This window comes from Vipera berus (genome assembly GCF_964194415.1).
Source record: "Vipera berus genome assembly, chromosome: 2".
Classification (NCBI taxonomy): Eukaryota; Metazoa; Chordata; class Lepidosauria; order Squamata; family Viperidae; genus Vipera; species Vipera berus.
In genome coordinates, this window is record NC_138203.1 from 128,600,538 (window position 1) to 128,625,170 (window position 24,633).

At 41.9% G+C, this 24,633-nt stretch overlaps 2 protein-coding genes across 2 annotated transcripts; one reads left to right on the forward strand and one right to left on the reverse strand.

The window, feature by feature from the left end:
• Window positions 1-797: 797 nt before the first annotated feature.
• On the forward strand, window positions 798-18,704 carry RDH8 (retinol dehydrogenase 8; the record flags this gene model as incomplete). The annotated part of the gene is made up of 6 exons (XM_081317625.1): window positions 798-903; window positions 5,459-5,620; window positions 9,803-9,982; window positions 10,877-10,970; window positions 17,002-17,185; window positions 17,963-18,704. 6 exons carry the CDS (start codon window positions 798-800, stop codon window positions 18,185-18,187), a joined length of 951 nt encoding a protein of 316 aa, XP_081173751.1. The 3' UTR covers window positions 18,188-18,704.
• LOC308662138 (histone H4) lies at window positions 15,504-23,988 on the reverse strand. The gene is made up of 6 exons (XM_081317626.1): window positions 23,551-23,988; window positions 21,599-21,822; window positions 20,084-20,232; window positions 16,267-16,394; window positions 16,120-16,165; window positions 15,504-16,002 (listed from the first exon to the last, which is right to left on the reverse strand). The coding sequence occupies exon 1, from the start codon at window positions 23,960-23,962 to the stop codon at window positions 23,651-23,653; it is 312 nt and encodes a 103-aa protein (XP_081173752.1). The 5' UTR covers window positions 23,963-23,988; the 3' UTR covers window positions 15,504-16,002; window positions 16,120-16,165; window positions 16,267-16,394; window positions 20,084-20,232; window positions 21,599-21,822; window positions 23,551-23,650.
• Between the last annotated feature and the right edge of the window lie 645 nt (window positions 23,989-24,633).

Below are 24,633 nucleotides of genomic sequence, written 5' to 3' on the forward strand. Positions count from 1 at the left end.
TGCAAGATTTCCCAGGTGAAGCCCAACAAGCTAGCAACCTACCCTGTAAGGCAGATGAGTATTATTATCCCCAGATGGCACATGGAGGGAATTATGTAGTTGAGAAACTTCTAGAGGCCACTGAACTCTAGGCAGATTACTGGAACTTTGAATTTTTTTTTTCTTCTGTTGTTATTATTGTTCAAATGTTGTCTTGCCTATCATATTAACCTAAAGCAATTTCCAGTTGATATAATGATATGTGGAAAAGACTTTGGGAGACAAGGGTACCCTGATCATCTAGGGTATGATCAGATAAAAGAGTGCATAGCTCACAATTGAATACCCTTCCCACTATCCAGTTGTGGCCTATGCAGCCTCTTATCTGACTATTCCCTAGGTCCAGTCTCTTGATTGTGACTCTCAAGGTCTTCCCCACATAGATTACGATCTGAGGATAGTTGTTTGTTTAAAACTTAACGATTAACAGTCCACACTGTGGCAAAGTTTATAATTCGTTCTCTCTTTTCTCTCTCTCTCTCTTTAGTTTTTAAAGAGTTTCTATTCACGTGAGTAGGCTGCATTCATGGCCCTCCAGTGCTGAGCAAAGATGGAGCTGCTGAAAAGGAAGAAGAAATAGAGGAGCTTTGGGAAAGACCGATACAAGTTTGGAAGGTTAATCATCTGCCTATAGGAGTTAGGCACTGCCTCCATCTTGTCACCCTCTCAAGCCTTCAGCTGATCCCTGGATCACATGATGGGTTTTTCTGTTACTTTCCAGCCTGATCCTTTCGGGCACACTTCACTGCAGCTCAGCTATGGCCAAGGCAGCTCCACGCACTGTGCTGATTACTGGCTGCTCCTCAGGCATCGGACTGTGCATGGCTGTGCAACTAGCACGGGATCCAGAAAGGCGATTCCATGGTGAGATCAGGGTATCTGAAAGGGGGTGGGATAACTGAGACACACTACTCAGAGGGCTGGACACTCTGATCTTTCTAGATGGGGTAAGTTAAAGTGGGATAAAAGGCATGAAAGGTTTTTCAGAAAGGGAAAATCTAGAGGTGGGGGTGATAGCTAACTGGAGAATTAGACGTATGCAGCCTGGCCCCATCAGTTCCCTTGACTCACTCAGCTTTTTTTCTCAGGATTCTGCGTAACATTTGGGCTGTTCCCCAATATCCAGTGAGCTTTTTCAGCTCTTCCTTTGTCAACTCAGCTCAAGACCACTTTGCCAAAGTTACCCCCAAGTCAGAAGGCCACTTGAATTCCAATATTATATTCAACCTACTTTTGGTTTTGTTTTTTGCATCCTTGCCTTTTTGACTACTTTGTATGCTGTTGGGTCTTCAGCTTCACGTGCTGCATCCTCTTCATTTCCCCATATTTATCCATACTGTCACATTAACTGCCCTTTACTCAACAAACTGGCTGGGTGTGATGCAGACTACCTCCAAAGGCTACTTGTGTAACCAAGCTCAGATGCCAGGAGACTTGGGAATCGTAAGAATGTCACTCGATGCCAACAATTCCCTCCCCTCCAACCTTCCACTCCAGTTCTGCCTTTCTTTGTCTGCCACAGGAGGCGGCCTTTTAGCAAAAAGTGCTACTGACAAGTAACTGGGTGATCATGGACACAATGAATCCAATGGGCATCAGGAATGAAAGCTTACAAGTATTGATGTGATATTTATATTGCTTGTAGTTATTTTATAAGAGTTAAAGTGCGATAGATTTAATAGTTTATTGTTGTTTGCATAAGGTAGATTATGATTGTTTGTATTTTTATACCCTGTATTTAGCTCTGGGAAGTCGGGGAGGGGGGAGGGGGAAGGGAGGGAGGTGTTGGGGAGGGTTGGGGAGAGGGGAGGGGGTTGGGAGGGGTTTTGTTTTGTTTTCTTATAAATAAAATGTACTGTAAAACTTTTCAATTAAAAAAAAGGAATGAAAGCTTACAAGCTTAAGACAACAAGCGTGCCTTGGGGAACTTACATTTGTACTTTATGTACACTAAAAGTGTGCAGTGATAAAAATGTTGAATGCACAACAACAGAGGGCATGCTGGATAGAAGTACATGCCACATAGACCAGACAGGTCAAACTTGCAACGTCACGTGACGTCGCACAATGTATCGGGACAGTTTTGCAATTGCCGGCAAAGGGGTGAGTGTGGCTTCTGTGTAACGCATCCGACCCATGGGCCAGCAGTTTGACACCCCTGACATAGACAAATGTCTCAAAGATTTCATGGAAGGGCTTTTTTGTGATAAGAAAATAGCTACGGTACTGATGAATTGTTTCATTTATTTGTTTATTTATTTTATTCCACCTTATTTTTATAACTTAAGGTGGCATACATACCTAATACTCCTTCCTCCTCCTATTTTACCCACAACAACAATCCTGTGAGATGGGCTGGGGGGGAAAGAGAATGTGACTGGCCCAAAGTTGTCCAGGTAGCTTTCATGCCTAAGGTGGGATTAGAACTCACAGTCTCTTGGTTTCTAGCCCACTGCCTTAACCACTAGACAAAACTACCAATCCTCTGTAATTGTTATATGAGCCTTTACTAAGATGCTTAGCAAGTAATTTTCACAGCTTATACCCGTTATATGCACAAAGGATGTTATATATTATATATATATAACCCGCACATAATCATAAATACCATTGCCAGAGGAATTTAGAATTTCCTATTAATCTTTTTCCCCCCTCTCATTTACATTCCCCTGGCAGATAATCCATTTCTGTTCCATTAAATTATATGGGAGAAGAAATGAGAAGAAAATGTAATGAGAAGAAAAAGGGGGAAAGGGGCTTAATGGGATATCAAAGAGGCAAGTTATGGGTTGGCTGCATGAATAAGAGTAATGTCAGAGCAAAGACAGTAGAAGAAAACCTATTGTAATATTTAAAGTCATTTTTCTTCAACTATGAGAACTAAAAACTAAATTCAATTTAAAAAGGGGGGGCTTAGAATGATAGAGTTCTGTTGCATGATAATAAATCAGAATCTACATTTCAGAATTTGGTACGTTGTGAAGACTAAACTACAAAGATATAATAACTATTATTTAAAATCCAGAGGAATGTGAATCAAGACATATACAATTAATCTCACTTCCAGAGAAACTCGTTGACTGGCTCTAGGCATTGAGTCTAATCGGCCTCACCTTTTACTACCAGCATGGAATGGGAATATAATATATGTGGTTAGACTATAGGCATTTTTAGCTCGTTTGTGCTTAGCAGATCCCAGAAAAACACAAGAAGTACCCCAGAAAGACATTGAAAATACAAACTAGGGAAGATGCCCCAGTTGCCACTTCTAGCCAAAAGATGCTATCCTATCCCTTCTTTGTTCTTTTTTTTTCTTGAAAGATAGATGCCCTTTCTGGCTGCTTGCAGGTACCTAAAATGCCTCTTCAGCCTATATGGATGGGCCCAAAGACTTCCTGTAAAGAAAGAAGTTACGTACTACTTTCCAGTTATTCAGTTTTATTTCAATTAAATACTTTAAAGAATTCAAAGCAAAGGAGACATTAGCAGATACACTGGGGGCTTAATAATAATGGGTATCCCCCCCCTTTCTCCCCCTCTATATGTTCCAGTATATCATGTACAGAAAGTTATTTTTTTATATAATTTCTTACACGTGAACGTATGCTTGAACATATATACGTATAATTATTGTCTCAAAAGAGGGCACGCAGATAAATGTATGCAGAAAATCTAGAGAAGCAGAAGGGAGAGGAGGAAGAATGGGTCTTAGTGTGTTCCTACTCTTTGCAACAAATTCTCTCTTGTCTGCCTGCAGCACACAGGCACACACCGCATGTACAGAGTTCACCCTCAAAGAAGAGATTAGACACAGAGGGATTTGGCATCATGACCCTTAAGAAGCTTACAAAACATGAATCCTCAATTACCCTGCTGAACCCTGGCCCAGAGCCAGTATTCTCTCCTTTGAGCAGCACTTCTGGACTTTGGTTGGCTGATACTGTCTGTTGCACAACAGAAGAGGCTGTCTGGCAGGGAGAGCTCTCTGAACAGCCAGCATCCCCAGCCTTGCGGCTCCTTGTAGCCTCCAATCTTTGCTGCCATCTCCCCAAGAAAGTATTGAGGAGGTGTTCTTAACAATACTCAGATGGCTTATTATCACAGGTAGCCCTCGACTTAGGACCATAATTGAACCCAATATTTAGGTTGCTAAGTGAGACATGTGTTTAAATGAGCTTTGCCTCAATTTACGACTTTTCTTGCCGTTCGCTGTTAAGTGGTTAAGTTAGTAACACAGTTGCTAAGTGGCTTCCCCACGGATTTTTGCTTCTCAGAAGATTGGAAAAGGTTGCAATGGTCATAAATATGAGCCGGTCGCCAAGCGTCTAGATTTTGATCACGTGACCATGGGGAGGCTGCGATGGCCGTAAGTGTGAAAATCGGTCCTAAATCCCTTTTTCCGGTGCCGCTGTAACTTCAAACGGTCACTAAACGAACTGCTGTAAGTCGAGGACTTCCTGTATTTGTAATAATAATTGCGCTGGAATTCTCCAAGACAGCGTAATATGTGAACCATGCATCCTGGTAAGTAGGCAAGGAGAAAGACAGAAAACAGACAGGCACACAATCTCAGTCAGCTTTTTTTTTGTTTTTATTGAAAAGTTTTACAAAAACAAAGTTTTACCCCCAAATCCCCCCCACCCCAAAACCACCCACTTCCACACACCCCACTTCCCAGAGCTAAATACAGGATTATGGTTATAATAATCATATTCTAAATAAAAATTATGCAAGTATACAATTAACCAAATTCATAATGTGCTTTAACTCCCCTTTAACATAACTACAATCAAAGTACCAATAACAATATCCCACTAAAATCTACTCATAAGCTAAATGGAACTTTTTAGTCCCATATTTGTTCTAAATATAATCTATCCATCTCCTCCAAACTGAAATATATCTTTCCTGTGAATGATCCTTCAAATACACAAAAAATCTTAGACAGCTCTGCAAGATTCTAAACTTTAGACACCCATTCTTCTATAATAAACAAACTATCCTTTTTATATTCAAATTAGTTTCTTTAACATCACAATCTACAATAATACCCCATTATCCAATGGATTCAAAATAAGACTAGCTTTTTTGTTGTTAAGACTCTATAACTATGGAGACCTAAGAAAATTACTAATGCTGCATTCCAAGCATGTTTTCAAGTCAAATCTGTTCCAGGTTTCCCTTGGAATGGCTAATTATATATACAAGGGTACTGGGTTAATTTTTTTTTCATCGTCTTCATCACGTTCCGTGTCATTGTTACTATTTTCTTTAAGTTATTTTACAGGTCTTAATAGATAAATAATTCCGACATTCCTTGTATAAAGGTTTCTTCCTGTCCACTTTTTAAAGTCTCAGCCTCCCCGCCCCCATCCATATAAAATGAGCAATTTGCATTTAGGCTCTTTCTTCCTTCTAGTCATTGCCACAATGCGTGACCTGCGCAAAAAGGACAAGCTGGAGGCAGCAGCGGGGGACACACTCAACCAGACCCTCACCATTCAGCGCCTTGATGTCTGTAGTGATGAATCTGTAGCTGAATGCATTAACAGCCTTCCTGAGAAACAGCTGGATGTGTTAGGTAGGTGTTCTGGAGGAAAGGTTTTCTACATAGGCTGTGGGTTACTCACATTTATGATACAAAGCTAAGGGGAATTGTACTTGATATTAAATTATGCTGATGCATGCAAGTTCCATAATTTCAGAGTGGCTGTGCTGCAGCACTCATATGCTATGAGTGCGAAGGGATAACAATACGTGACCAACTATACCGATGATCAGAAATACAATCTGTAGGTGGCCAGGTTGAGAAAGGTTGTTCTAAACCAGGGTTTCTCAACCTGAGCAACTTTAGGACTTGTGGACTTCAAATCCCAGAATTCCTCACCCAGTATGCATTCTGGGAGTTAAAGTCCAACACATCTTAAAGTTGCTCAGGTTGAGAAAAGATTGCTTTGAGTATTGCACTGCATTGCACCAGTTCTCAGGAGGAAGGAAAGCTGGGATGGGTGCTGCCCCAAATTCCTTCCAACCAAACAGCAGCCCAGAAGGTTTATTTGATGGGTTTTGCATTTCTGTCTTTCATAATCCTAGCTCAAACTCAAATCCTGGAGCTTTCCTTATTGGGCTTGAGTGAAGGGAGTGCTGGATTGGAAATTTCATAATTCCCCCTTCCTCTAAGGCTAAGCCTGATCCCTGATTCTTGTTTGCCCTTCTGTCCTTGAGAATTGGCCTCTTCCCAAGGTGACTTGAGCCTCTTGGAGATGGACGTGGTGTTAGATAACATCGGCTGTTAATATTTCTGACAGTTTATCCCAAGTCTTTTACATATAATATTCTCTATGTGAAACACAGTAGAGGGTCCAGAATCCTGTAATAACTTTAAAACAGATGTTTCAAAACATCTTTTTTTTTTCTTCACCTGCTTTTCGAGACTGTGATGGTTTATGGCCAAGACAATGTTAACTTTCCAAACGCACAAAACAGATTGTATTGCGTGCGTGCATGCTAACAAATTGCCAAATTCCAACTCACTTCCACACTGGAAGAGAACTCTTGAGATACAATGAGTAAACTAAAATACTAGCATTGCATATTTCCAATCGACTTTAGGCATAATGCCTCTGGGCGTCAGAATTAAAGCCATATTTAATCAACATAGATTGCACATAAATATGATCCAAAGTATTGTCATCCCTACCACCAAATTATTGCATGTAAAATAGTTCACAGAATGCCCTAAAACAAACCAAGTAAGGAAAAGGAGATGGGTCCTGGAATTCTTTCTTTTTTATATATATAATCAGTGCTTTTTTTGTAAAAGAAAAAGGTGCCGGAACTCACACATGTCATACAACCCACCTTGCCTACCCTACAAGGTTCCATCAAAAAAAGGTGCCGGAACTCCGTTCTGAGCGTTCTATGAGAAAAAAAGCCCTGTATATAATACATTTATATTAGTTTATCAAAGTGTAAAATACAAAGAGAAATTTTAAAAAGTAATAGAACTGGGGGGGGAGGGAAAAAGAAAAAAAGAGAAAATATGGAGTAAAGAGGGAAAAGGAAAGAAAAAGGCGCCAACTTCCAACACTCTTTAGCACAATAGGAAATAACAACCTCAGCTTTTTCCTTTACACAACAGTATATGCTACCCATTTCTATAGCAACAAACCTATCTAATCAGCAAAAAACTAAACCAAAGGGTTTTTTTTCTCCTACTGCAAGCACAGAATCAATTCCCAAACAGAAACAAAATTAAATATATTCTCTTCTTTGGATCAAAGAGCCGGTTTAACCATCTCTGCTTCTCCTTGGTTCTGGAATTTTTTCCAAAACCCTTTACCCCAAGGGCCTATTGAAGCAACCTGCATTTCGTTCTCTTTAATATAGTTGCATGTGTTTGTGTGCATGTGTATTGTCCATCTCATAAATGTGAGTCTAAAAACACACTGTTACAATACAGGGAGTCCTCAACTTATGATCACAATTGGGACCAGAATTTTTGTTGCTAAGCAATATGGTCATTGAGTCTTCATGTCTCCATCCCTGATTTTATGACTTTTGTGCCATGGTCATTAAGGGAAACTGACTTTTTTTAAATTACATTTATATCCCGCCCTTCTCCGAAGACTCAGGGCGGCTTACAAGCTTAGCAGTAGCCTTCATTCTATGTATATGCCTGCTTATTAGGGCTTTCACACACACACACAAGCGGCATTATTACAAAGTCAGCTTATTGCCCCCAACAATCTGGGTCCTCATTTTACCTACCTCGGAAGGATGGAAGGCTGAGTCAACCTTGAGCCTGGTGGGATGCGAACCTGCACTAATTGCAGGCAGCTGGTGTTACTTGGCTCTTTGTAAGCCACCGGTGAAGTCACAAACAGCAGTCATAAATACATACCATTTGCCAAGTGCTCAAATTGTGATTGCATGACTGTGGTGATGGTCGTAAGTGTGAAGACTGATTATAAGTAATTGAAAATGGACATTAGCTGAGGACTACATGTAAAAAACAATGATGATGTGCCCAAATGTGTGTGTGTGTGTGTGTGTGTGTGTCCTTTACATATTGTAATATTTTGTTGGGGTGGAAAGAATAAAATCCCAGAATTAATATCAAGTTCAGAAGAATTGAATAACTTTCTATAACTGGATGCCTTTCAGACATGTGGACCACAAGTCCCAACCTCCAAAATGGCCAACGCAAATTGTATTCCAATGCATCTATAAGATATTGGACTGGGAAGACCTAAAATACTTGATTATCTAGAAACAGCTTTCTCACAAGTAGTATAGGCAGCACGGTACATAGTTAGATTGCAGACTGGAGACACAGTCAGTCATGAATTGGGAGAGGGAAAAAGCATTGGTATGCTCCTTCTTATATTCCTGGAGGAAAGTCAGGAAAAATATCAGATTTTTTAAAAAACAACAACAACAAACCATTCAATTACCTACTAAATTAACTGGAATAGATTTCCTCTTTTCTTTGAGGGAATGTCTAGGCAATTCTCATTTTGTTTTTTTAATTAGTTTTTATTCAGTGTTGCATGGTTGACATTTTTCATTATTTTAGAAGGAACATAATTTAAAAGCAGACATACTTCTTTCAAATGAGATAAAAATGTGTCTAGGGGGAAAAAAGAGGTAGGGGACGACTTCAGTTGAGAGGTTCCAAATCCAGGCACTGAGATATGAAGATTCACCCTCTGAAGTGAAAATTTATGTTTCCATCTTTCTAGATGTGTAATTTGTAAAAACATTCAGAATTTACCTTGGGGAAGGTATGAGAAAGCCAGGGAGGGAGGGAGGGAGGGAGGGAGGGAGGGAGGGAGGAAGGAAGGAAGGAAGGAAGGAAGGAAGGAAGGAAGGAAGGATGGATGGAGCAAGCCATTCGACCATGGGTGTCAAACTCGCTGCATCATGTGACATGTCATGACGTATCACAACTTTTTTCACGTTGCTGGAGCTGGGGTGGGCATGGCCTTTGCATGATGCAACCAGCCAGTGGGCCGACAGTTTGATACCCCTGCATTAGAGGGACTTAGAAAAGAGATTACATAGTCCACTGATAAAATGACATGTCAGAAAGATAGTCAGAATAACCCCATTTTGATTATGTTAGTGTAAAATGGAGCAGAGAGAATTTTCAAGACCTAATGTTAATGTGCCCTACAGCAATAAAGAAGCATTTATGGAATCCCTACAGTGTAGCTTCTTGACCTACTTATGGCCATACAGTACTTATGATAACTAGCTTGTAATAACTGCATTGGCTAGGCCCAACCACAGGGTTGCTTCCACATAGCAGTCACTTTGAGAGAGCCCGGGCCTTAGTGGCAACGCATGTGAGCTTTGATTACAAAATGTCCCATGGCAATCCTATGGCGGAAAACCACCCTTTTCCTAGGAATAGCCGGTCCATTCCTCTTATAAAAGAAATGAGAGCTGTTGTTAGAGCATTTGAAAGAAGAAGAAGAAGAAGAAGAAGAAGAAGAAGAAGAAGAAGAAGAAGAAGAAGAAGAAGAAGAAGAAGAAGAAGAAGAAGAAGAAGAAGAGGAGGAGGAGGAGGAGGAGGAGGAGGAGGGGAGGGGTGGGGGAGGGGGAGAAGAAAGGGATCCAGGTAAAGAGCAACAGAACCCAAAGCAGAAACAAAATGGTGGTCTCCACAGAGGACATTGCTGCAGGAGTGCAAGAAACTACAAAGTTAGGAGGATTAGTAGAGGATAATGTTTTAAACTGTGGAATTTTTGTTTCTCAGTGAACAATGCTGGTGTGGGGCTCATTGGGCCCCTGGAAACGATCAGCATCGATGCCATGAAACACATCTTTGAGACCAACTTCTTTGGTGCCATCCGCATGATCAAGGCTGTGCTCCCTGCAATGAAGCAGCGTCAGAAAGGACACATTGTGGTCATCAGCAGTGTCATGGGATTGCAAGGTATGAATGGCACTTCTGACTGGTGAGTGGCGGGGTAGAGATGAAATCAATGCCTCTCTAAAGCCTAGTCCTGCCTAGCTCCTTAGCTTTTATGGATATAAAGATCTCATAGCCTTTTCACATCCCATTACAACTTTCAAAATCAATGATAGAATACACTCATTAAAAATATTCTGAACAACTCAAATTTTCACACTTGCAGCTCATCTTACATTGACAAATGAAGCTCTACATATGTCAAGATAATGCACAATTCTGGCTTTACTTGACTATAGGTCTCCTTCCATCTCTCATTATAAAATACTTTATATAGGGCTGTAATGTATACCTCCCATTTCAGGATCTCAGTATCCAACCATCTAACGAGTCCTCACATTTATATTTGAGTGTCAAATTCTGGCTAACAGCATCAGCCTTCCCCTGTTTTGGCCTATTGGACATCAGCCTTCTAATTTCCATCCATACAGACTAACCTCATTGAATGGAAACGGAAGTCTGTCACTTCTGGAGGAAACTAGACTAATTTTTAAACAATTCAGTGGAAACCTGAATTATGTATTGATCTCAGAAGCACTCCCTGAAAAATAAAAAAAGAGAGATGATGCCTGAAAATTAGGCCTTTGCCTGAATGCGTGCCTTTTTTTCTCTTAAAACAAAGAGGTAAACTGAAGTTATCTGAAAATTAGAGGGGCCCTACCTTCCATTTGCCATTGGCAAAAAGATGCATAGTAACCAGCTAATCCCATCGTTTTCTGAGCGTGCACATGGCATTTTCTCAATTCTCAATTCAACCTACCTAAAGCAATGAAGGACATTTGGTCTAAGTGTGAAAAACATAAGAATAAATGGAACTCTGAACTATGAAAACTTACATCCCTTCCGCTTCCTTCCCAGGTGTCCCTTTCAATGACGTCTACGCAGCCTCCAAGTTTGCCATCGAGGGTTTCTGTGAAAGCCTTGCTGTGCAGCTCCTCAAATTCAATATCTTGTGAGTGAAACGGAGCCAATGCATTCACTAGGCGGGGAGAGATGGCAATCGAAAATAGAAAGTGGCGACAGGAAAGGGGGATGTCAGCAAGATCCTGGAGGGCGGAGGCAGAGTTGCAGGAGCCCCCTAACCTCTGTCGCCCTAGACCAGGGGTAGGCTACCTTGGCTCTTTTATGACTGGTGGACTTCAACTCCCAGAATTCCTGAGCCAGCATGGCTCAGCTTGGAAACCTCTCCCTTTCCCCTCAGCATAGCTGGCTCAGGAATTCTGGGAGTTGAAGTCCACCAGTCATAAAAGAGCCAAGGTTGCCTACCCCTGGCCTAGACTTACTTAGTGCTCTCAGGTGCAGTGATGGCAGCTACTCAGCAACTTCTGAACTGAGCTCAAGTTCCCGATATATAAACAAAATTGAGGGGGCCTTGGGCTCTGGAATCCAAGGAAGGAGTCCTCTTTGGTTTTATTTTCTACTCCAAATACCAAGGGGAAGAATCTTGTACAGCATGCAGAGGCAATTTAATGTTGAGAGGCATCATTAGAACCCGTCTCCAGGCACTTTACGTTGCCATAAAGCAATGTAAAGGGACGCGGTTGCTCAGTGGGTTAGGACGCTGAGCTTGTCGATCAGAAGGTCGGCAGTTTGGCAGGTCGAATCCCGAGTGCCGCATAGCAGAGTGAGCGCCTGCTACTTGTCCCAGCTTCTGCCAACCTAGCAGTTCGAAAGCACGTAAAAATGCAAGTAGAAAAATAGGGACCACTACGGTGGGAAGGTAACAGCGTTCCGTGCGCCTTTGGCGTCTAGTCATGCCGGCCACATGACCACGGAGACATCCTCGGATGAGCGCTGGCTCTTCGGCTTTGAAACGGAGATGAGCACCGGCCCCTAGAGTTGGAAACGACTAGCACGCACGTGCGGGGGAACCTTTACCTTTACCTAAAGCAAACATTACAATGTTATTTAGCCTCACGGGCATCTAAGCTCTTATATTCACGCTCAGCAACATTTTCAGGTTCAGCGGAAATAGCACAAAAACACAAAGGGAAGAAAAATGAAGAAATCCATAAAACTTCTTGAGATCTCTCATGATAGGTTGGGGAACTTTCAAAAAAGAGATGCGCTTCTGAAAGTTGGTCTTTTTTAAAAAAAAAAAAAGTATTTTGAGGGGGGTGGGAGAATCATCAAGGGATGACATGGGTGTTTTTTTGCTTTATGTAAACATAGGTACATATACTAACAACTACTCATAAGAGCAATTGGACTCACACCTCTATTTTTATGCTCTTAAATATTAGCGGAGGAGAAGATTTGCTTATTTCAGGCCATCAGACATTAAAGCATTCAGTGTTCCTGACTAGTAATATTAGAAATAATAAATGACACTTTTAAATTAGTTTACTGATATCCCAGTACCAATTCTGATGCTGACATTTCGTGTCTGATATTTCTAATATGGTACGTATTTTTTAAAAAATAGCTAAGGAAGGTAATAGACAATTTAACCAATAATGTAATTGAAAATTAAACAGCTTTAAGCGCAATCTATAAAATAGCAGTAGAAAACATGCTAGCACTGATTAGTACCTTTTAAACAGCACAAAACATGATTAATAACCTAACAACCAAGGCAATGCAAACATTTTTTTAAAATAAAAGCCTTTACCATTCAGCAAAATATGATAACCAAGGAGGATTTCACAGCTGTGGAAAATCCTGTTTTTCTTTGGCTTAAAGCTTAAAGCCTTGGTGGAGCAGTGGGCTAATGCCTCCTTAAGTAACACCAGCTGCCTGCAATTAGTGCAGGTTCGAGTCCCACCAGGCTCAAGGTTGACTCAGCCTTCCATCCTTCCGAGGTAGGTAAAATGAGGACCCAGATTGTTGGGGGCAATTAAGCTGACTTTGTAATAATGCCGCTTGCGGAGGTGTGTGAAAGCCCTAACAAGCAGGCATATACATAGAATGAAGGCTACTGCTAAGCTTGTAAGCCGCCCTGAGTCTTCGGAGAAGGGCGGGATATAAATGGAATTAAAATAAATAAATAAATAAAAATAAAGACAATTGGATCATTTTAGAACTCCCCTCGCTTTGAGCTTATACCAGGGATATGCATTGTGAGGCCCTAACAAAGCCCTAAGGGAAGGGGGAAGATCTCGTCAAGATGGGAGCTGTGACTACGTAGCACGCTGCACATAAAAAAGGATTTAATTGCCCACTTGCGATTGCCGTCTTGACATATTTAATCCCACCCCCGTGGACACCCCTATACTCATTCTTCCCAATGGACAGTTCCAAGTAGCAGTACAGCCTCCATACAGCAGACGCAGCATAGCATCCAGATGTCAACCCTTCAAGGTAGGCCAGGTCAGGAAACAGGGATGGCAAGAATTCCAGGCAAGTTCTTTATTTTAAGTAAGGCGTGCTTTGTTTTGTGCCTTTAAGACTTACTCCTCGCCACAAGTAACTGCAGTTTTCTTCACAACATTCTCAGAACTACGAGTAATCCTAGCCTTACACTGGAAATTTCTGTTGCTAGGCGAGACATTTGTTAAATGAGTTTTGCCCCATTTTATGAGCTGAAAGTGAATCACTGCAGGTTGGTAGGCTAGGAACACGGTTGTTAAGTGAATCCGGCTTCCCCATTGACTTTGCTTGTCAGGAGGTCACAAAAGGGGATCACATGACACACACACACACACACGGGACACCGCAACCATCATAAATATGAGTCAGTTGCAACAGTCATAAGTGTGAAAAACAGTCATAAGTTGCTTTTTTTCAGTGCTGTTGTAACTTTGAATGGTCACTAAACAAACTGTTGTAAGTCAAGAACTACCTGTAGTTTGTCCTTGCCTCCTTCCTAGGGCTGACAGAGTCACCCAACTGGCTTCATGCCTAAGGCAGGAACTGAACTTGTTGCTTGCTTTCCCGTCTGGCAACTTTAACCACCACACTCAACTGGTTTCCAGCATAGTAAGATAGCGTGATAGAATTTTAAAAGCCTGTACATGTTTCTCTCTGCCCCATCTTATACTAAACAAAATCAAGATCATTTTGACTTTCCATCTTGTGCTTCCCTCTTCCCTCGTTACTGTGTAATGTTTTCTGCAAGAGCCCTTCAACCGTTTGCTCGTTTCTTCCCAAAAATCAGCTCTCAATTCTTACTACGCCAAGTATTTTGGAAAGGCAGCTCTAGAAAACCCGTGACGAAGGTAAATGGTTAATTTTAGGCTGCATTCCATAGTTCCTGCTCCCCAGATGTGTTGCACATCCTGGGATTCCTTGCTTTGGCCATGTTAGCTAGGAATTCTAGGATTAGTAGTCTGAAGAAAGCAAAGTTGGGGAAAACTGACATGGCTAAAGCTAGCAAAATCCAACCCCTTCACAAGATAAGGTGATGTGTACATCCTACATACCATCTCGTTAAGTAAAACATTAGGTATTCAAATTGCTCCATGGTTCATAAAACCCATGAATTATCATCTCCCCAAATCTGGTGGATTTCACATCTGCACTGTAAATCATCATACACAACGTGCCTTGAAACGAGGCCTTGTTGGATGTTTTTGGTATGAAATGCAAATTTTGCGCTGCTGCTGCAAGCCAACATTTGTTAATAATTTAAAAACAAAAAATCTGTGTTTTAATTAAATTCAGAGTCACCATATTTCTTTTTCACATCCAAAGCCAAAGCTGGAAGAATTGGAGACGATGCGGTAAAGCGCAAACGTTGGCATGAGTATTGTTATGAATCTAAGGGAGTCATTTGGGGTTAAGCATGTTGCAGCCGGCAAGAAAAATAAAGCTGAGAAAACATTGGTCTTAATTACTATTATTATAATGCCATGTTCCAAATTTGAATTTCAAAACATTATCAATGTGTAAAAGAGAAAAAAGAAAAAAGAAAAACAATCCTCTCAAGGAGGTGTAAATATATATTTCTGGCACAAATCAGCTAAAACAAAGCAAGGGAGAGTTAAATCTTATACGCTGAGCCAGTAATCAATGGCTGTGCTGGTTGGGGATAATCGTTATTGCTCAGTACATCTGGAAGTCAGTGAGTCGGGGGGGGGGAGATGATTGTACAATCATGCAAATATGTATTACTATAGCCACAATCATTTAATTCGTGCTAGGTATTGGCCACAGTCAGATATCACATCAACCTGCAATTGTTCAGAATTCTGGTTCAGTATAAATGAGCCGTAGCCTGGTGCATTGCTGTTAAATTAAGCCCATTTGATTCCTCCAGTCAGCCAGAACCATTAAGAAAATTGGGCTCTCCTTTCAGGCTTTAACATGATATCTGGCCTGGGACAAACCACAGGCTTGTTTCCATCCTAAGAAGACAAAATTGAAAGCCAAGAACAAATGACTAGGCTGGAATGGCAAATTATGAGGGCCAAAAGCAGATGCACATGAAGACTTCATTTCAAAAGCAAACAGGTTGGGACTGAAATAATAATAATGATAATAATAATAATAATAATAATAATAATAATAATAATAATAATAATAATAATAATAATAATAATAATAATAATAATAATAATAATAATTTTATTTGTATACCGCCCTTCTCCCGAAGGACTCAGGGCGGTGAACAGGGCAATACATGTTAAAAAACAAGAATACAAAAATTAAAAGAGATTAAACAAGATGCCCAAAAACTATAACAATAAGTTAAAATACATAAAAAGCAATAAAACCCAAACCCATCTCCCATCAGGCCAGGCCGGCTTGTTCGAACAGGTAGGTCTTTAGATCGCGCCGGAAGGAACGAAGGTCGGGTGCCATCCGGAGCTCAACTAGAAGATGGTTCCATAAATCCGGCGCGCCCACAGAAAACGCCCTCCCCCATAAGGCAATTGAGCAGCAGTCTGGAAGGGGAGGCAAACCCCTAGGCATCCAAAACTCAGCAGTTCTCCAAGCCTGGGGCCAGATTGGTCTTCCAGCATTGCCCCCGTCAAGCTATGATGAATCAGGGGTTGTTAGATTGACCCGGACTCATCTGAAGTTCCTTCATCCAACCTGCAGCTCTAACAAAGCAGAGAGACAGTACCTCTAGGTTCCCAAGACAAATCTCCTGGATCTTGAACATACGATGAATTTAAACCAAATCCTTGTAATGCATACTCAGGATAACAGAGCATTACCTGGAGACATCTCCTTCCATCTTTCTCTCTTCTGAGAAAAGTCCTTCTAAAAGAAGATAAGTTAGGAAAATATGTTCAGGAATGGTGGGGGGGGGGGAAATCATGGGGGAAGGGAGGGGGTCTGTCTCAGAACAAAACAGGACTTACCCATTTGTCCAGAAAATGTTGTTTCATAGATATTCACCAGAAATTCCATGCCCATTCACGTCTTAGAAGTCCATTATGTGCTTTTGATCAATTCATAATAATTCAAAGACTCACTGGATCCTCTGTGTCTGTTCATAAAAGTGGCAACGGACTCACTTTGCAATAATAATAATAATAATAATAATAATAATAATAATAATAATAATAATAATAATAATAATAATAATTTAATTTTTATATGAAATGACACAGAAGGATCCAAATGTGTCCTGTGAAAAAGATACAGCAGTGAAAAGCCTTATTGAAGAGGTTACCTAGAATGATAACCCAAGAGGAAGAATGGGATAAATGTTCTAGATCAGGGGTAGGCAACCTTGGCTCTTTTATGACTCGTGGACTTCAACTCCCAGAATTCCTGAGCCAGCATGGCTCAGCTTGGAAACCTCTCCCTTTCCCCTCAGCATGGCTGGCTCAGGAATTCTGGGAGTTGAAGTCCACAAGTCATAAAAGAGCCAAGGTTGCCTACCCGTTCTAGATGTATATTTTTTATACAAGTTAAAAGCTTTGGAAGTCCACAAAGAAGATGGGCCTTTCATGGGAGGGGTTTCCAGGGGGTCAGAGAACAGGGGAAAAAGCTGATCCATCTGTGAAAATAATATATTGGCCAATTCTGATGCGATGGCCTCTGGATCCAATTGCTAACTGCTTTTTTGGGTTGTTGTTTTTTCTGTACAGCATCTCTCTGGTAGAGCCCGGCCCTATAAACACTGAATTTGAGATGAAGTTGATGGAGGAAGTGGCCAAGTCTCAGTTTCCAGGAGTTGATCCTACCACTGTGCACTACTTCAAGGAGATCTACCTACCAGCCTCACATGAAATATTCACCACCATGGGCCAGTCCCCTGAGTTTGTGGCTAAGGTAGGAGCAATCTCAAAAGTGATGTGAGGGACCTACAGAAGGAAAGTTCTTCTAGATCAGGGGTCTCCAAACTTGGTAACTTTAAGACTTCTGGACTTCAACTCCCAGAATTCCTGGCTGGAGAATTCTGAGAATTGAAGTCCACCAGTCTTTAAGTTGCCACGTTAACAGATCCCTGTTTTAGATGGATAGATCTTGCTTATTGAGTTCTGTTGCCATCATACAAAGCAAAATCCATCCTCTTCCAGTGATTGGTATTGGCAACAATTCCTCCCTTCCCATTCTCATCTGCCTACCCTGTTATGCATCTAGAATTCCGTGAAAAGTTGCAGTAGGTGAGCAAACAGCAAGCTGCCTCTAATCAACTTTTCACCTGATCTTCCTGAATGACCTGCCCAGAATCTTATGTCTCGCTCCACTTTCATGTCCGTTTTGATTGGCTCAGGCCCTCCAAGAGCTCAGCCAAAGGATATCTTTCCGAGTCCTATTAACCCAAGACCTTTTTAATTAGAAATTCAAGGGACTATCCTGGATATGTTCTACACCTTTGTGCTATGGCTTTCTGCTTCCAGAAGAGAAAATACAAATTTTACGTCAATCTCACATTTCAGGAACCATGGTTCTAACAGCAAGGAGGAAGCAGAAGAAAGAACGTCCATGAAAGGGAATCGGCTCCACCGGGGGATGGTTTTAATGATAAAAGTGGAGGAGAAATTATTTAAATGAATACTTTTTAATATGTATCAACCCATCTCTTTCCACCTTGCCTTTCAACAGGCTGTGGTCAATGTCATTGCAAAAGAACGCCCACCGTTCCGGACCCAGACAAACCTTCTGTACACACCATTGGTGGCCCTAAAGTATGCCGACACCTCTGGTGAACTGTCCGTCAGTGCCTACTACAACCTACTTTTTCGCTTCCCCCGACTTTTCTACATCAGCACAAGCTTCCTCAAATGCATTACATGTCGGTGTTGTCGACGGCAGATCACACCTACCTGAGACCGAGTGGAGAATGGCCTCGACAGTCCACACTCACTCCTCAAATGTCTTGCTCAGCTACAACAGCCAACCAGATTCAGCTATGTGTATAAGAGATTTTACTAGGGACAAACCCACTCTTGTTTTAAAGATAGTAAGTCCTGGTGATTGTGTAGTGTGGTGTCAGAGTGATGGGAGGTGGCAGATCAAGCAAGTTCTTCAGAACCAGCAGGTTGATTCCACAGCAAAATCAGAGGGTCCAAATGTCCTACTCATGGGAACAAACACTGGGAAGAGCAGAAGCTCTCAATCCATCTTGCAACGGTAAATCATATTATCTCCATTAAATGCAACTGATTAACACAAATAGGAAAATAAAAGCTATGAAATGTCTTGACTGAAAATCCTGGACCAGTATTCACTCTGTGGTCCCTTTACCAGTTTTGGCATACCTACTTTTAATGATTAAAACTGGTCACTGGGATGGGCAATATTTCTTTTTCAGATTAGGTTCACCCCAGTGCAACTTTTCCAACAGGTAAAATAGCTAGTTGGCAAAAAAATCACTGGATGACATAAGACTGAAATTCTTTAGCCGAACCTTTTTGTTGTTGTTTTAACCTTTGGAAGAGTTTGCAAGGAAGCTGCCATTTGCCCACCTCTGGATTAGAATCTAGCTGATACAAAAGTTGATAATGTCAACGTATTTCACTCTGTTGCCTGCTCACTTGATTCTTATCCTCCCTGGTGACCTTTATGGAGATAAGGAAAATCATGCTGCTCTTTTCCCAGACCTGTGTGTGACTTTTTTTTCCTTTTTGGGGGTGGGTGGGTGGGATAGCTATTATGAGCAGACCCGATACCATTCCACAAGTGATGTTGTTGCCAATTTTAATATGAGCAACTGTCCATCATTCTGAGCTTTGATACAGAAACAAAGTAGAGAGGTAAGGATGTCAAACGTGTCTGATAAACTTATTTCTGGAATAGGGAGGTGGCCATTTGAATTACTTTTAACGGGTCCACCAGGAGGTGCCGATGGTGCTGTTTTGAGTTCCCTAGAAGTCTTTTGAAATGGAGAAGCAATTAGGAAGAAACTGTCCTTGCTTTATGCTCTGACTTACTTGGAGAAGGGGTCTGGAGCGCTGGAAAACCTACACACAGGTTCGCGTCATGTTGACCAGCCCTAATCAAAATATTAAAAGGTAAAGGTAAAGGTTCCCCTGCACATGCGTGCTAGTCATTTCCGACTCTAGGGGCCGGTGCTCATCTCCGTTTCAAAGCCGAAGAGCCAGCGCTTGTCCGAGGACGTCTCCGTGGTCATGTGGCCGGCATGACTAGACGCCAAAGGCGCACGGAACGCTGTTACCTTCCCACCGGAGTGGTCCCTATTTTTCTACTTGCATTTTTACGTGCTTTCGAACTGCTAGGTTGGCAGAAGCTGGGACGAGTAACAGGCTCTCACTCTGTTACGCAGCACTCGGGATTCGACCCGCCAAACTGCCGACCTTCTGATCGACAAGGTCAGCGTCCTAACCCACTGAGCCACCAACTAGAATTTTGGTCTTTTAAGTGCACAAATATCTCTCTGCTGGTAAGGTGTCTTCCAAGATGGGGCTAATAATTGCATTACCATTACAGGGCTAACTTCAGGTTTCTTTGGGTTGTCTCCAGAAGAGCAGAGCTCCATTCACTGCAAACGCTCAGACTTGCAGAAATACTACTACTGCACAGAGTAGAATAAAGGAGGGCAGAATTTGCTGTCTGGTTTAAAACCTTCTTCTGCTGGGCCACTAGGTGGCAGCTCCTACATTTGAATACTCCAGTCCAAGGCGCCAAGAAAATGCTTTTAGCAGCTACATCACTACATTTTCTTTAACTCCCTTGCTTTTTTCACTGCTATATACGGTACACTACCTGGGGCGGGGGGGGGCTTCTTTTCATTCTCCTTTTTCGTGTCACCTCCATTGGGTAATCCCAGATGAAGCTCTAGGTTCTTCCTGTTCTTCCTCCTCTCTCTGTTGCTGTACAGCCTCAGGAATCCAGGTAGCCTCTGTTAGTTGAAGCTGAAATCCACAGTGCAATCAAGGATGATGAGAGGATAATAGCATCCAGTCACACCTCTGAGCTAAGCTCTGTTTTTCCAAATGCAACAGGACATTGGAAATAAATTTGGTAAAGAGTCCCAGGAGCCTGTTCATCTATGTCAGAAAGCAAGCTAACGCTCCACAAGTTGAAAAGAATGGGACAAATTCGAAAGGAGTGGGGGAAGCCAACAAAAGATGAGGTTTGAAAATGGGCTACCTCGAACTGAGAGCTTCAAACATAATTCCTATTTGCCTCTATGGGGGAAGTAGTTGGGCAGTGGCCCAGAATGTTGCTAATTGCCCCACTATAAGCATTGCTTCTGACTATTATTAAGCACTTGGAAATAATTCCAGAACCCTGACCTGTTTTCTCTACAGGGACAATGTTATTCTTGTATGTGCGTCGATGATTTAATCTCATAAGTAAGTAATGATTATCCCAAAGGTGCCTTTTCAAGAGGCAACTGGACTTTCTTGGTTTTTTCTTTGAAGATGCTTTGCTTCTCATCCAAGAAGCTTCTTCAGCTCTGTCTGGATGGTGGGGAATGGAAGGATTTATACTCCTTGCCGACAGCTGATCATTTGCATTCTTTTAGGGAGTCATTGAGGCTACCTGGAAGTTTATCTGTGTCCTCAAGCTCACCTGAGTGGTGTGGAGCCTTCTTGGAACTGCTGAAAGGACTGTGTTGTAGGCTGGAGATAGATGATGTCGTATCCCTCCCCCTCTGTTGAGAGAGGGCTGTTCAGTTTTGACATAGATGGCCTTTTTGACCCCTCTTTCAAACCAGCGGTCCTCTCTGTCTAAAATGTGACTTTGCTGTCTTCAAAAGACTGTCTTTTAAATGCAGCATTTAAAACACAAAGGCCACTCTTCTGAAGACAGCAAAATCCACACTTTGGACAGAGAGAACCACTGGTTTGAAAGAGGGGTCAAAGAGGCCATCTATGTCAAAACTGAACAGCCCTCTCTCAACAGAGGGGGAGGGATACGACATCATCTATCTCCAGCCTACAACACAGTCCTTTCAGCAGTTCCAAGAAGGCTCCACACCACTCAGGTGACCTTGAGGACACAGATAAACCTCCAAGCGGCCTCAACAACTCTCTAAGAGAATGCAAATGACCAGCTGTCTGCAAGGAATATAAGTCCTTCCATTCCCCACCATACAGTCAGAGCTAAAGAAGCTTCTTGGATGAGAAGTGAAATGTCTTCAGAGAAAAACCAAGAAAGTTCAGTTGCCTCTTGGAAAAAGCACCTTTGGGACAACCATGGGCTGGATGACTGAGAATCTCCAGAATCTAGACATTAAGGATTAGAAAGATTGGAACATTTCTGTAATTTTACCATAACTACTTCTCCATCTATTTGCGTTGGCTTGGCATTGTCTGTTGACATAGTAATATTAAGCAGCAGTCTGGTTTTTGTACTCTCTTCTTTCATCTTCGAGATTTCTTTTCCTTGCTTCCAGTCATAGTGGTATATCACATATCTTCAGCTCTTGATACTTCCCTCAGCAGTTATGTTTCCAATTCCTATTTCTTCTACTCCACAATTTCTCATGATACAATCTATATAGATATGAAGAGAGGGGGTGGAACACATTATATTGTACACACTATAATAGTATGCAGCCTTGGTACATTCTTTTCCCAATGTTAAACCACTTAGTTTTTCTATATTCTCTTGCTTCCTGGTCATCAACACATATAACTCCACCTAGGTAAAGAATTATACTAGAAGAGATGGAAAGCACAAGATCTCACATCCTATTCAGGCTCTGCCCCGACAAGACATTCTGTTTATCCTACTTAGGGTTAGTGAGGAATCTGTTGCCTTCTACCCTTAGTGACAGATTTTATTTTCCTGGGCTCCAAGATCACTGCAGATGGGGATTGTAGCCAAGAAATTAAAAGACGTTTGCTCCTGGGGAGGAAAGCCATGGCAAATCTAGACAGCACACTAAAAAGCAGAGATATCACCCTGTCAACAAAAGTGCGTATAGTCAAGGCTATGGTCTTCCCAGTTGCAATGTATGGCAGTGAAAGCTGGACCATAAGAAAGGCTGAGCGCCAAAGAATTGAAGCCTTTGAACTATGGTGCTGGAGAAGACTCCTGCGAGTCCCTTGGACTGCAAGGCGATCAAACCGGTCAGTCCTAGAGGAGATCAACCCTGACTGCTCTTTAGAAGGCCAGATCCTGAAGTTGAAATTCAAATACTTTGGCCACCTAATGAGAAAGAAGGACTCACTGGAGAAGAGCCTAATGCTGGGAAAGATTGAGGGCAATAGAAGAAGGGGACGACAGAGAATGAGGTGGCTGGATGGAGTCACTGAAGCAGTAGGTGTGAGCTTAAATGGACTCCAGAAGATGGTAGAGGACAGGAAGGCCTGGAGGAACATAGGGTCGCGATGGGTCGGACACGACTTCGCAACTAACAACAACCCTTTTCTTAGCAGGGAAATGATCCCAAAACACAAGACCCCAATCATCTACTACTCAGAATGCATTAACACATGTTCCCCAAGCAATGTTGTTTTTGTTTTTGGTTTTTTTTAAAAAAAATAGCTTTAATGGCTCAACAGCCAAATAAACGGTTCTGAAGAAAGATGAGAGAAAAATATTAAGAAAGTACAAAACTTGGGAGAAAGTGTTTGGTACGATTGCTGTCTTATCACAAGGAGTAAATCTGATCTGGAATCCAAGGACACGTGTCATCATTTTCTTTTATCTGGTACTAAAGCAAGCATTTTAGAAAAAGCCCGCTGCCTTTGCTACTTGGGAACTACAAAAGCCACCCAACTCCGTATCTAAGCGACCAAATTACTCGTCGACAGCCCGTAGGTTCCTACTGGCTACCTCTAACATTGCATCACAATTGAGCAAACAAAGGATTTGAACAAAGGATGTGACTGCTGGGAAAATACGCCTTCTTAGCTGCCGGCAGTAAAGATCCATTGTTTGGTAGGATACACATTATCCGGTTATACCTCATAGGAACCTTTTTTAAAAAAAAATATGGACCAAATTTTTATTCTCCCCCCCCCCCTAGTAAACCTAAGTTGGTCTGGTTAACGATGGCATCGAAATTTTGAAGTTACCAACGAAAAGCGGAAATACAGTGCGATGAAAAAAATGAGTATCATTTTAAGGCGTCTTCAAAGGTATGCTCTAAGCATTTTTTTTTCCTTTACTGCCCGCTTCGCTGAACAGTTTATGTAAGCCACCACAACCCTAAGTAACAATCGTTCCTAGCGCTCAGTAGCTTATAAGGAACATTCGAGTTCGGAGTTACAAACCGTAGCAAACAGTACTCGTGGAAACTCAGCTTTTTTTATGAAAAAGTGGGTGGCCCTTAAAAGGGCCTTTTTGATTGATCTTGGAAAGCGTTAAAATATTTTAACCCCCAAATCCGTAGAGAGTACGGCCTTGGCGCTTCAAAGCGTACACCACATCCATGGCAGTCACGGTCTTTCTCTTGGCGTGCTCGGTGTAAGTCACGGCATCGCGGATGACGTTTTCAAGGAAGACCTTTAGCACCCCGCGAGTCTCCTCGTAGATCAAGCCCGAGATACGCTTCACTCCGCCACGACGAGCCAAACGGCGGATAGCGGGCTTAGTGATGCCTTGGATGTTGTCTCGCAAGACTTTGCGGTGGCGCTTTGCGCCTCCTTTCCCCAAACCCTTTCCGCCTTTCCCACGGCCAGACATCCTTCAGACTTCGCTAAACGCACAGCTCAGGAAACCACGAGAAAATGTGCTCTAAAGCGGGAAACGGCGAATTTATATTCTCTAGTACCCGACCAGAAAGAAACCTTCCACCGAAGGGCGGTTACTTCACGCCGCTAAGCCTATCCCGCCAAAGGTTTCCGCCCCTCAGGCTTGTCCAATGAGAAAGAAAAATAATTCGAAAACACCAGTGACAAATCACCGTTTGAAACGGAAATGTTGGCGCCTTTCTTTTGTTTCTGGTTTTTGTGAGTAAGGACATTGCTTATTCCCCAAGTGTTGAGTTGAATAATTATAGTCTTCCACGTTCGGGGCGGGGTGGGGGGGGGAACAAACCTGTTTTGGTGGGATGAAACTGTTTTTGCATAAGAGGACCGATCGAGTCCAGAATTGCCACAAACTTAACTGTGTGAAAATTGATACAAAATATTATCGGAAACCTCTTCCTGTTGCTGTTCCTACGAGTTTCTATCGCTTTGTAACAAGAAAATAATTACAAGTCGGCAAAAAAAAACACCCGACCCAAACTTTTTTTTAAAAAAAGTAACTATAAAAATAAAGAGAATGGGAATGTATTGACTGAAGTTTGTGTTACATTTGATTCAAAATTTATTTTGCGTATTACTCAGAATTATAGATTATCTATGAAGAGT